Below are 13,978 nucleotides of genomic sequence, written 5' to 3' on the forward strand. Positions count from 1 at the left end.
TAACACAATATTCAGACGTCTATTTTTACTGCAGACAGCTGGGGAGATGAACAGAAAGTCTGTGGTGGATATGACACAATCTGTTCACTCAATCTGTGTGTGTGTGTGTGTGTGTGTGTGTTTATCAGGCTGGCGAAGCGGCTCAGACAGAGACAGTATCAGAAGAGAATAAATCTCTGATCTGGACTCTACTGAAGCAGGTCCGGCCCGGCATGGACCTGTCCAAAGTCGTCCTGCCCACCTTCATCCTGGAGCCACGATCCTTCCTGGACAAACTGTCCGATTACTACTACCACGCGGACTTCCTGTCGGAGTAAGATAACACACACACACACAGGCACAGTGACGTTCTGAGTATTCAGATGGTCCTTTATATTCACAAATAAATCGGAAACTAATAAAATAATTGAAATAAAGCTGAATTACCATAATGTATATTAATGTTTGTTGAAAAACTGAAATGAAAGTTAGAAATGTTGCCTTGGCCGCTAAGTGAAATAAATAGTTGAAGCACTACTAAAACTGAAATGAAAATAATGCAACATAAAAAAAAATAATAACAATTAATAATAGAACACCATAAAATTACTAAATGAACCTAACAATTATTATTCAAAATATCAATTTGAAATATTAATATCTAGTAGTAGTTTATGAATAATAATAAAAGGACACTGGTTACAAATCTAGTGTTCCGAAAATGTGCATTGTTAGGTTCGACTTAAAAAATATATTGTGTTTTAAAAAACATACGTTGTTCTAAAATTAAAGCGACATAAATTGTGTCTAAAAACAAAAATGTGTTAAAAAAACATTGATTTTTTTAAAAATGTATATTTTAATTATTTATATTTTAAGAATTATTTTAGCATTATTAAGGATAAAGTGGGACAAACATGGTAAAATCATGGTAACTAAATAATCAAATTATTTAAATGACATTTATTCATATTAATAATAATCACAATATATTGTTTATTATTGGGATTATTATTATTATTATTATAAATAAATGTACTTTATTTTATTAGATTGTTTGTCCACATGTAGTCCTCAGTGTGAAGGCAAAATAAAATGTAAAAATATACATAAAATCTGATTTTAGTTTGTTTTATTAAAGAATAGGGCTGGGCGATATGGAGCAAAAAATATATCTCGATATATTTTGCTATATCTCGATATACGATATATATCTCGATATCTTTACAGGAAAAATAACCCCCCAAAAACTACTGCAAAAACAAATATGCCAAATACCACAGTCTTTTTTTATTGAAGTGCAAATAGGTAGGCTGTTCATGTAGGAACAAAGTGCTTCTGCAACATAAAAAAAAAAAAAAATCCCTGTATACAAAAATAATAATTTAACTGTAAAATAAAGGAAGAAATAATACATATTGCACTATTTTTAATAAACCTGTATAGAAATATTACTAATTCTGGCAAATAAAAAAAAAAAAAATGCCATATATCCCCCAAAAACTGCACAACTGTAGAGTAAAACATTAATTAAAAAAAAAGTGATAAAAATGCATCTAAAAATTGACATGATTGTTACAAAATCACACTGTCTGGGGCCTCTGGGGAACTCAGAACAACTGCTAGCATAAAGTTAAAGGTAAAAATAACTGCCATTAAATTATAGTATCTGACTACTATGCAATTAGATAAACTGTTCATTCATTACATCACTTTACCTCTGTCTTTATCCACCTTTATCTTCTTCTCTTCTTTTCGGCACTGTATATAGCAGAATAGGTAACTTAGGCTAATGCTAATTTATAATGTGTCATGTAAATTCGGCCATCCGTCACAATCAGGAAACTTTCAACGTGTCTAGAGCTGGCGCGAGCTGCCAGGCCCGTTTCTAGGGGAGCATGTTAAGTGTGAGTGTGTTAAGCGCCCTCAAACAAAAGCAATGCGGCGAGAGGCGACGCTACACAAAAAAATACCAACAACAACTAATCGCGCGCGCGCTGTTTCTGACGCACTTCAAGCACTCGCTGGGCGGGGAAAGATTGATGTGCCTGACCGGACTCGGGGGACTTGAATGAGACAACACGCGAGGGCGGGGGCGAGCACAGCACAGAGAAGGCAAACAAGCAAATGGGCGAAATCAGAATTAAATATAAACAATATATCGATATATACGATATGTCAAAATCCATATCGAGTTTAAAAAATATCTCGATATATCGTAAATATCGAGATATCGCCCACCCCTATTAAAGAAGCTTTTTTTAAAAAAACATACGTTGTTCTAAAATGAAAGGGATTTAAAAAACATAAATTGTGTTTTAAAAACAAAACCAAATAATGTGTTAAAAAAATATTTTTTTTTATATTGATATTTTTAAATGTAATTTATATTAAAGTTATTTTAGCATTATTAAGGATAAAGTGGGACAAACATGGTGACTAAATAATAATCCAATTAATTAAATGACATTTATTCATATTAATAATAATCACAATATATTGTTTATTATTGTGATGATTATTATTATTATTATAAATAAATGTACTTTATTTCATTGGATTGTTTGTCCACATGTAGTCCTCAGTGTGAAGGCAAAATAAAATGTAAAAATATGCATAAAATCTGATTTTAGTTTGTTTTATTAAAGAAGCTTCATCATAATTGTCTGTGTTTTATGTCATCAGAGCGGCGGTGGAGGAGAACGCTTATAACCGGATGAAGAAGGTGGTCAAATGGTACATTTCTGGATTCTACAAGAAGCCAAAGGTGAAGACAGATTCACTAACAGCCATCTTGCATCTCAAATCTGTCATTTTACTTCATATTTTCATCTTTTCGTCATTGACAGGGTTTAAAGAAACCGTATAACCCCATTATCGGAGAAACATTTCGCTGTTTATGGATCCACACCAAGACAAACAGCAAAACCTTCTACATCGCAGAGCAGGTAAAGCAGTGACATCCACTTCGATTCCAGTTAGTATATTACTGAACTACACACCAAGATGATACATATGTTGTCCTCCAGGTATCCCATCATCCTCCAGTTTCAGCCTTTTATGTCAGTAACAGGAAGGATGGCTTTTGTCTCAGCGGCAGCATCCTGGCCAAGTCCAAGTTTTACGGTGAGACATAAGATACGGTCTATTAAATCGCATGATTTTGTATAACACACACGTCTGATTGTGAGTTTGTTGGTGTTTTTTTAGGAAACTCGCTGTCGGCCATCTTGGACGGAGAAGCCAGGCTGTCGTTTCTGAACAGAGGGGAGGATTATGTGATGAACATGCCCTACGCTCACTGCAAAGGTCTGTCTGCGCACATGCACATACGTTAATGTGAACTATCACCCGTTAGCACAGCTAACAGTCACGCTGCACGACTAACCCTATCCCCGTTGTCTTCTGTAGGGACACATCTAGGTATGTTTACATGTTTAGTAACTCGTTTGGACTGGTTTAGATACATGTGCAGTATCCAGGCTAGATTTGGCATTTTAGTTAGAATATGACGGTTTGGTAACACTTTATACAGTATATCTCTTAATAATAACAAGAAAAACATTAGCTCATTATGTAACGCTTAACAGATCTTTAGCTAATGTACATTCAGATAGTTTTTAATTTATATATATTTACCATATATATATCTAAGTGTGTATATTTTATTATTTATATATAAATAATATATATTCTCTCTCTCTCTCTCTCTCTATATATATATATATATATATATATATATATATATATATACACACGTTAATAATAATATAATTGTTTAATATTTAGTTATGGATATGTATTCATGATTTATATTTATGTAATTTACTTGTAAAATTATATTTGTAATGTAAATATATTTATAGAATGTTAATTATATATATATATATATACTTTTACATAGTATTAATATGATTCATAATTATTATAAATATTGTAATTTATAAAATTATGTAATTCTAAATATTTATTAAAATTGTGTGTGTGTATGTATGTATATATATATATATATAATACGATTTATAATTGTATTTGTCATGTATATTTATAAAGATTTATTTATATATATATATAATGCATATAGTAATACATTTTTTCATATTTGATCTGTTAAGCTTCAATAGTATTTGTTAATGTTGAATTGTTATCATAGAGTGTTACCAAAGACCATCTCCTGCAGACTGAGGTCTGGCTTAGCAAGCGTCATGTATTACGGCTGTTTGTCCAGAAACGTGATGTGCGTTGTTGGGTTTTTCAATAAGATTATTATTATTATTAATATGATTATTATTATTATTATAAGAGAACCTGTGCAAATAAAATAAACCTCAATGTCCTTGCACACACACACACACATGGGTTTATTCACTAACAGTCAGATACACCATTCACTCACGCAGATTAACACATTCTGTGTCTGTGTGTCTCAGGGATCCTGTACGGTACTATGACTCTGGAGTTGGGCGGACAGGTGTCCATCACCTGTGAGAAGACGGGCTACAGCGCTCAGCTGGAGTTCAAACTCAAGGTGTGTGTGTGTATGAGTGTTCATGTCTGTGTTTTTGAGCTTTGGTGACATTTAGAAGAACAGTAGGGCGCAGACAGAAAGGCCACAGACATCACATCCGTAACACATCATCCTAAATGCCACACTGATAACGACATCCACAAACGGATGATGCTTTATATGACCTGTTTCAATGGCATGACTGATATTTCCCCGTCATCTCAGCCGTTCCTTGGCAGCAGTGATAGTGTCAATCAGATCAACGGGAAGATCAAACTTGGGAAGGAGGTGCTGGCGACACTCGAGGGGCACTGGGTGAGTAGTGTGTGTGTGTGTGTGTACTAAAGTAACAAGAAATCAACTGTAAAAGTCCTCGTCCGACATGTTCGCACGTTAAAAAATAAACACGACCTCACTTTGTGTCAATCAGGTTTACACACTGCCTCCGAAACTTTCATCCGTCATAAAAAAAATTGTATCGGGTTCGATTTTCTGCGTTTTTCGCATCCGTAACAAGCATTTTGAGAGGAGTTTTGACAATTCAGAGCCACCGAATGACGAATACGAAAAAAACGCATACGAAAACTTCGGACTCAGTGTGTAAAGACCTTGAAGGTTACATATAAATCCCAAAATGGGTCTCTTTACATGTCAATCAAACGATTTTTAACGTCAAAGTGAGCAGTTCTTGGCCGGAATACTCTAAAGCATGTCTAATACGTCTAAAGCATGTGGTCTAGCCACAACTAATGATTTTAGCAAATTGAAATGTCTTTTGATTTGAAACTAAGGCTTCTTAGAGCTCTTTGAGATTCAGACTGTCATTGTGTGTGTTTTCTACAGGACAGCGAAGTCTTCATCAACGATAAGAAGACGGGTGAGATGGAGACGTTTTGGGACCCAACGCCGGAGCTGAGGCAGAACCGACTGATCCGAGGCACCGTTCCTCCGGAAGAACAGAGCGAGTTTGAGTCCGAGAGGTATCGATGCTCGTCATGTGATGCGGGATCACTGAATTCATTCGTAAACATATACAGTACAGGCCAAAAGTTTGGAAACATTACTATTTTTAATGTTTCTTCTGCTCATCAAGCCTGCATTTATTTGATCAAAAATACAGGAAAAAAAATTCAATATTGTGATATATTATTACAGTTTAAAATAATTGGTTTTCAATTTATTATACTTTAAATGATCATTTATTTCTGTGATCAAAGCTGAATTGTCAGGATCATTTCTCCAGTCTATCACATGATCCTTTAGAAATCATTCTAATACGATGATTCATTATCAAAGTTGGAAACAGTTCTGCTGCTTAATATTTTTTCATAACCTGTGATACTTTTGTAGGATACTTTGATGAATAAAAAGTAAAAAGCAAAAAAAAAAAAAGCAAATGTTTTAAAAATAGAAATCTTTTGTAACAACAATATACACGACTGGTCAGTAGTTTTTGTTCTTTCTCTTTTTTTAAATAAATCAATACTTTTATTCAGCAAGGATGTGTTAAATTGATAAAAAAAAGGGATAGTTAAGATTTATATTATTAGAAAATATATATCTTTTTTTTAAATAAATGCAGTTCTTTTTAACCTTTTATTCATCAAATATATTAGGCAGCAGAACTTGTCCAACACTCATAATGAATCATCATATTAGAATGATTTCTGAAGGATCATGTGATAGACTGGATGTCACATGTGACACTGAAGACTGGAGTAATGATGCTGAAAATTCAGCTTTGCATCACAGGAATGCATTATTTTTTTAAGTATATTCAAATAGAAAACTATTATTTTAAGTTGTAATAATATTTCACAATATTACTGTTTTTTCTGTATTTTTGATCAAATAAACGCAGCCTTGATAAGCATTAGACTAGAGACTTCTTTCAAAAATATAAAAAAACTAAATGTTTCCAAACTTTTGACATGTACTGTATATATACACAGTATAATGTGGAATGCCACTGAATTTGGAAAAATTTGGATGGAATAAATCAAAATGTACACGTGGAATCGTGATATGGACTAGTGTCTGTGAATATTAAACCACAAGAATTTCTAGATTTTTTTTAAATATAAATAAATTTTTAAAGTTTTATGAAATTGGTTAGACATGATTTTTTTTATTATTCAAATTTAATTAAACCATTAAAACAGACACATTTCGTAAAATAGCTAAATAAAATGGTAAAATAAAACTGATTTAATAGTGCCCTATTTTTGTTAAACTTTAAGCTTTAAATTAAATTTTACCTTAAAAATGGAAAAAAATCGGAATCTGGGACAAAATCAAACGGATTTCATAGGGCCCTATGCTAATGCTAATGCCCAGTGACATGAGAAATAACAAATAGTTTCCCGATTATGAAAAGGACCACATTTACAGAAGTGTTTCTCTGTCATCTTCAGGCTGTGGCAACATGTGACACGGGCCATAAACAACAAGGATCAGACGGAGGCGACAAATGAGAAGTTCATCCTGGAGGAGGTTCAGAGGAAGGCGGCGCGCGAGCGCAAGGCCAAGTGTGAGGAGTGGATGCCCGCGCTGTTCGAGCAGGACCCCGCCACCGGAGAGTGGCACTACCGCTACGCTGAGTAAGCACACATTTACATTTCATTACGATTCATTCAAGTGATGTTGTATGCCTTTAATTGATTGCCACTGTGTTTGATGATGAATTTGTGTTAAATCGTAAATCCAGAAAAATCAAAGCACAACACAGAAAAATATTCATTATTATTGATTATATTATTACAATGTTAAAGTTTGATGAATTCTAGTGATTAGACATGATTTTTGTGGATTAAATTATATATTTTTTTTATTTATTTAATTAAACCATCAAAATGGAATGCAGAAAATTCGAATGGAAAACAAGGAATTTGGGGGAAATTTTATAGGGCCCTTAAAATGTCATTTTTGTTCAACTATAAAAAAAAGGTTTTAAATTTAACATTTTTTTATTAATTAAGTTGTTAGCTTTTTGTGAATTCAATTGATTAGACATGACTTTTGATGATTAAAATTAAGTTTATTTATTTCAATTAACCAAATGGAATCTAGAAAAAAAATTCTAATGGAAAACACTTAATTTGGGAAAAATGAAACTGATTTCATAGGGCCCAATTTTTTATTTATTTTTTAAAGCTGAAATTGAATTGAAGCATTAAAATTGTTAAAGCTTGATGAATTTTATTGATTAGACATGATTTTTTTATGATTAAATTAAATGAATTTATTTAACTAAAGCATCAAAAGCAGAATCCAGAAAAATTCAAATGGAAAACAGGGAATTTGTGAAATTTGTGGGCCCTAAAAATTTCATTTTTGTTAAACTTAAAAAAAAAAAATATATATATATATATATATATATATATATATATATATATATATATATATATATATATATATATATTGTGAATTCAATTGATTAGACATGATTTTTGATCATTTATTTTGTTTATTTAATTTAACTGAATGGAATCCAGAAAAATTCTAATGGAAAACATGGAATTTGGTCAAAATAAAACATTTTTTTTTTTTTTGATAACTTGATTTTGTTGATAGCTAAAATTGAACTGAAGCATTAAAACAGATCTGAGAGCAGTTCAGCCTGCGCTCACTGTTGGTTTTCTAACACACGCTGCCCCCTCCTGGACAGGAAGGTCATTGTAGCGTGTCCTGTTTACTGTGAGGATGGTGTGTTTCTCTGTGTCCTAGCACTCGTCCGTGGGATCCGCTCAACGATCTGATTCAGTTCGAGAAAGACGGCTGTATTCAGACCAAAGTGCGCCACAGGACGCCTATGGTACGTTCAGCCAGTGTAGTTAGTCTCAGTACCCAGCAGGGCTCCCGGAGGGACAATTACCTGAGCCAGGTACGTCCTTCTGTCCCCACCTCTCCCTCATTCTACCCACAATCCCTCTCTCTGCTTCCATCTCATCATCGCCTGCCGTCGCCTGCGCTCTGTCCATTCTTCAACCTTCCATTCAACCAATCATCTGCTACCTGACCTGGTCACATGACCACTCTGCTTCACTTTCAGCTTTTGTTTTTTCTTTGTGCTCTTTGGCGTTTGCAACTGACTCGCATGCGTGCCTGTGTGATTTTTCTGTTTTCTGGTTGCATCAGGGATGCATCTTTGAAACTAGGGTCCAAAATGAATTGTTTTGTGAATCTTGGGATTTTGTATAAAAAAGCATTTACAAAGATAGGAATAAATGTGCACATTAAATAACATGGGATGGAAACAATATTTTTTTGTGATATTCAGAAATTTTAGATAAATAATAATTAAATTCATGCTTAAATAAATAATAAATGTTGTATTAAATACAAAGTAAGTATAAATTAAATTTGAAAAAATAAGTGTAACAATAAAATTGATTAGAATTTTTTTTCTTTAAATAAATCTTAATATGTAATAAAATAATAATTAGAAGTTACATTTTCATTATTGAGTTTGCATTTAAATAAATAAATGTAAGAGTTAAATACATAATGCAATAATAAATAGTTTGATATTAAATTGGCGTTTAAATAATAAATGTTGTATAAATGAAGGGTTAGGGAAGTAGAATGAAATATATACGTTTAAATAATAATACATAAAAAATGTAAAAATTAATAATAAATGTAATGATAAAAATGATTTTAAATTAAATGTGCTTTCAAATAAATAGTAAATGTAATAAATAAAACATTAATTAGAAATTAAATTTGGAGTTAAACAAATAATGCATATAATAATAAATAATTAGAAATTAAATTTGGAGTTAAACAAATAATACCTATTATTATAATAATAATAATAATAATAGTAAATAAAATATTAATTAGAAATTAAATTTGGAGTTAAACAAATAATGCATATAATAATAAATAATTAGAAATTAAATTTGGAGTTAAACAAATAATACCCATTATAATAATAATAATAAATAAAATATTAATTAGAAATTAAATTTGGAGTTAAACAAATAATGCATATAATAATAAATAGAAAATAATTAGAAATTAAATTTGGAGTTAAACAAATAATACCTATAATAATAATAATAATAATAATAATAAATAAAATATTAATTAGAAATTAAATTTGGAGTTAAACAAATAATGCATATAATAATAATAAAAAATAATTAGAAATTAAATTAGCATTTAAATAAATACATAATAAATGTATTTCAATTGCATTTGAACAAGCAATAAATGTAGTAATAAATGTAAAAAAAAAAAAATAGAAATTTCCAACTTGGATGGAAACAAATATGCAAAATACAGCTTCATTGCCAGTATTAAATATTTATGGCTGTCAAAAAGTTCATGTTGGACCCTGTTTTCAGCCTTTCAAAAATATCTGAGAATCGCATATATAATTCAGACTGTCATAACCACAATATAAAGAATAAACTGTGTGAATGTCCGGCTCTCGTCTGCGTGTGTTTCTGCAGGTGACGGGACCAAAGCGGAAACACAAGAGTGATAAACCTAAGAGTCCTGAAAGTGGCTGCTCGTCTCCGGAGCCGGACCGACAGGACTCGTCAGGCAGCGAGAGTACGTCTCACACACACACACACACACACACACATGCTCAAACATGCCACCACCTGATCACTGTCTTTCCTTCAGGGCACAAAAGCAAACACAACAGCCGCCTCCGGAAGAAAGGAACAGATCTGAGTGAAATCCAAAGTGCCATTGAGTCGATCAGAAAAACCCAGGAGGACATTAACAGGTGACGCTGCGTCTCTAACACACACTCACATCACACTGAACAACAAGAATATTCACCTTTCTTAACATTGCGTCCAGGAGCGTCAACGCCCTGAGGAGTCGAGTGGCGAGTCAGTCGACGACGGAGAGCTGGTTCCTCACTCACAGAGATTTCGCCATCATCCTCTTCCTCATCTTCGTCCAGGTCCTCCTCAACTTCATCTTCAAGTAACAAGTCCAGGTCTCCTCCTCGAACGGGAGACCCTTCACTCACCTCACCATCACATTCGGTTTTCATTCGTTCCGTTTTTTTAATGAATTCGTATCGTCGGCTAATATCAAGCCGTGGTTGAAGTGCATTGTGGGATGTTTTTAGAAATGACTGTTTACTTTTATTCTTCAAAAAAGAGGAAATTCTTCATCAGCCTCCAATGGTTTTAATTTATTTTAGCACTGTTTAACCCCTCCATGGAGGACGTCAGTCAACATACACACTTAATGGGTGAATATCATCAAATCTAGGTAAAAAAAAAACGAATTATATGATATTTTCATGACAAATAAGCACATTTCACCCCAAATTCTCATGACTGAAGTGCAAAAAAAAAAAAAAATCCCCTAAAAAATGAGATATTAAGTATTTGTACGTGATGGTATTTATTGTACTGCCTTTAATTTGTACTGATTTAAATAAAATTTGCGTATGGATGCATTATAGCAATGAGAATTTGGAAATGTTATGAAAGTGAATATGTCTTAATGCATTTTAGTCCTAAAACTCCTTTTTGGGACTGAAACGTGACCCGAACACCCTAATATAAACTTTAAAAAAGGTTCAATATTGCAGATGTTACTGGTATTTTACGAGCATTTTATTAAATGAATGAAGGATGTTGTGAGTCGAGGTTAAATTTTTGTATTATTTAAAAACTGTTCCGGGAACAATTTCATTCTGAATCTTCATTTTTTTTTAACAGCACAGTGTGTGGATCCTGCATTTCATACGTTCGTAAGTCGTGTTTGAAGGTAACGATGTTTAATTTATTGGAAGGATACTGGAGGAAGCGTGTACAGTATCTCAAGCGTCACATTTTAATATTACTCGGAGGAAACAGTAGATCTAGGCGTTAGTAAACCTGTAGCAGGAAATACTGTTGCGTACTTTTTGTAGTTGCTTGACTCTTGTCTGCCAATGTTACATCAGACTAGATGTACGATTAACAAGCCAAATAGTCTGAGAGTAGATTAGAGCGTTAACGTCTCATCTGTACATAGTAAAGAACCCATTTCCTTTTGTACTTCTAGAGAAACGTGTGTTAGCCAGACGCCGTCACCCATAGCCCCGTCACGTGTCTTCGTTCGGTCACCTGATCACTTGCACAGCGTCCAATCAGATGTTTTGAATGTGCACACATCAACAATAACTACTAAAAAGAAAAACCACGTGCCTTTACAAGCGGGTCCTGCAGCCGGAGTCTGAGGGATTACACCCGACCGTTTAATTCCCACCATCGTTTGTCTTTATTTCTCACTTTGGAGTGAATGTGCCATACTCGATCTCGGAGACGTGTCCGGCTCGGCGTCTCACTGTGAGTTGTAGATTTCGTCCCGCCCGGAGCTCAAAGCTGCCATAGATCTGCCATCGTCTGCCACCAAACCAGGGATCAAACTCCATGTCACATGCACTCTGTTCAGTGTTCGTCTCCACGTAGTTCTAGTTGACATCTTTGTTGACTTTTTTTTTGTTCACCCCAGGCTCTTTTTACAGGTTTTTACTCCTGCTGATCCACGTTATTGTTTCTGTTCTTGATGATTTCCTGCTCTCTATGTACAGACCATGCTTTATTTGTATTACAGAAATAACTTGCTGTAAGTTTATTGTCACCTGTGACATATCACCAAATAAATGGAAAAGACTGTACTATTGTTTCTCCTTCCTTTGCACGTCAGTATTGATTTGGTTTTGTGTAAAAGTTATTATAGTTATGATTTCATTTTCAGTTGATTTATTTAATTTACACACTATCATTGGTTTTCAGTTGATTTCAATTTTGCTGTATTTATTTTTAATGTGCTGACTGGAATCATTTAAACATTTTTAACGTGTTAAATGTCAAGTCTAGTGGGATTGCTTATATTTGGTTGTACAGTTTTATAATAGAACATTTATCAAAACCTACAAATAATTTGTGGCCTTTTTTAGTTAGTTTTAGAGACTTTTTTTCATGCGTATATGAGTTTATTTCATTTTCAGTGTATTTCTTTTTTTATTTTAGTTTGTTCATTTAGTTAATTTTGCTTTTATAAAGTGTTTTATGCAAGTTTTAGAGTCATAAAAAAAATTGTATTAGTATTTCATTGAACTAAAATCCTTTCATTACTGATACCGTTTTGTGTAACTGATATATTAGCGGTATGTGTGAATGTCAGATGTGTTCACTGTATGTGTGTGATGTTTTCAGCAATGCTGTGTCATTTTAGATGCATTTACTGTAAGAGCCAGCAGAGGGCGCTTTAAGACTTCACTTCATTAGCGTGGAGTAACCAATCAATTAAAACAAAAGAGTTCAATAAAATATATCATTTATTCAACTGTAAATTCCAGTTCTTCCAAGAAAATAATTTAATCTAAAATCACAATATCATGCACATTTATTTATTTAGTAAATAGTTGGGATAATCTAAAGACAATAATCAGTTTGCAAAATCCCTTCACAAGTAGTCGGTCAACGTGTCAGGGATTATTTTTTTAGATAATGGTAGATTAGTATTTTAGTTGAGTTTATAGAAGTCAGATGTAGTTGTTTTGGAGGGTTAATGGGTTGAATGCATTTTCACGAACAGCTGGAGCCGTCATTTAATCCACATGTGTGCTGATGCATGCTGGGACAGCAGCTTCCAGAGCGACGGGCCATCTTCCCGCCTGCCACTGAGATGTTGTCATGACCCTGGTGAGTTCACGTGATGATGTTGTAACCCTGGTGAGTTCACGTGATGATGTCATGACCCTGGTGAGTTCACGTGATGATGTCATAACCCTGTTGAGTTCACATAGTGATGTATCATAACCTTAGTCTGGAAATCCAGACCTAAATCTGAAAGATTAATGTTCCGGCGTCGACTAATGGGAATCGGCCAGCTCGAGGGGCGGCACCAAGCATGCATTTGAAAATCTCACTGCACACAATTAGACAACACTACGACCAATCACAACAAGCTATCGCTTAGCTACCAGCGGAGCTAACTGGTAGATTAGACTCTTGCCATATCCGGTCAGCAAAACAGCAAAAACGTCCTTCTTGCAAAGGAAGGATTCGAGCGGCGTCTTCTGTTCCTCTTTTAGATAAAAAGCCAAGTCTAACTCGTTCATTGTAGCGGCCAATGACTTCGACGTCACAGCGCTGTCGTCATCTCGCCTCTGGCCCGCCTATATCAGATAACCCGCTGTGATTGGTGCAGCTCAGATCGAGGGGCATATGTAATGAGCATCATTACTCGACGCCAGAGTAACTCGCTGAGCAAATTCAACTTGTGCGCTCGCGAGAACTCTGGATTACCAGGGTATCGTAACCCTGGTGACTTCACATGGTGATGATGTCATAACCCTGGTGACTTCACATGGTAATGATGTCATAGGATCCTTTTTGTACTTTCTCATAACCACAAGAATAATTACTGGGTTGGAAATGTGAGTGTTGTTCATCGAATGGCCCTTGATAAACAAGCACAAAGAATGAATCACGCTGTTCATTCTGACTCTATTGTCCTCAC

General features: G+C 33.9%; 1 protein-coding gene across 8 annotated transcripts in view; it reads left to right on the forward strand.

The window, feature by feature from the left end:
* Positions 1-12,797, forward strand: part of osbpl8 (oxysterol binding protein-like 8) — a 76,850-nt gene extending 64,053 nt beyond the window's left edge. For 6 of the 8 annotated variants that reach the window (XM_081364135.1, XM_081364138.1, XM_081364141.1 and 3 more), the window contains 13 exons: positions 129-313; positions 2,665-2,746; positions 2,829-2,927; positions 3,009-3,105; positions 3,190-3,288; positions 4,410-4,507; positions 4,712-4,801; positions 5,330-5,466; positions 6,901-7,086; positions 8,213-8,369; positions 9,946-10,048; positions 10,124-10,229; positions 10,307-12,797. In XM_081364135.1, coding sequence (XP_081220261.1) covers positions 129-313; positions 2,665-2,746; positions 2,829-2,927; positions 3,009-3,105; positions 3,190-3,288; positions 4,410-4,507; positions 4,712-4,801; positions 5,330-5,466; positions 6,901-7,086; positions 8,213-8,369; positions 9,946-10,048; positions 10,124-10,229; positions 10,307-10,439 — 1,572 coding nt within the window. In that variant the 3' untranslated portion in view covers positions 10,440-12,797. The remainder of the gene's footprint in view (positions 1-128; positions 314-2,664; positions 2,747-2,828; positions 2,928-3,008; positions 3,106-3,189; positions 3,289-4,409; positions 4,508-4,711; positions 4,802-5,329; positions 5,467-6,900; positions 7,087-8,212; positions 8,370-9,945; positions 10,049-10,123; positions 10,230-10,306) is intronic. The other 2 variants (XM_081364136.1, XM_081364142.1) reach the window with 1 other exon arrangement.
* The last annotated feature ends 1,181 nt before the right edge of the window (positions 12,798-13,978 follow it).

This window comes from Scardinius erythrophthalmus, assembly GCF_964197995.2.
Source record: "Scardinius erythrophthalmus genome assembly, chromosome: 4".
NCBI classification, from domain to species: Eukaryota; Metazoa; Chordata; class Actinopteri; order Cypriniformes; family Leuciscidae; genus Scardinius; species Scardinius erythrophthalmus.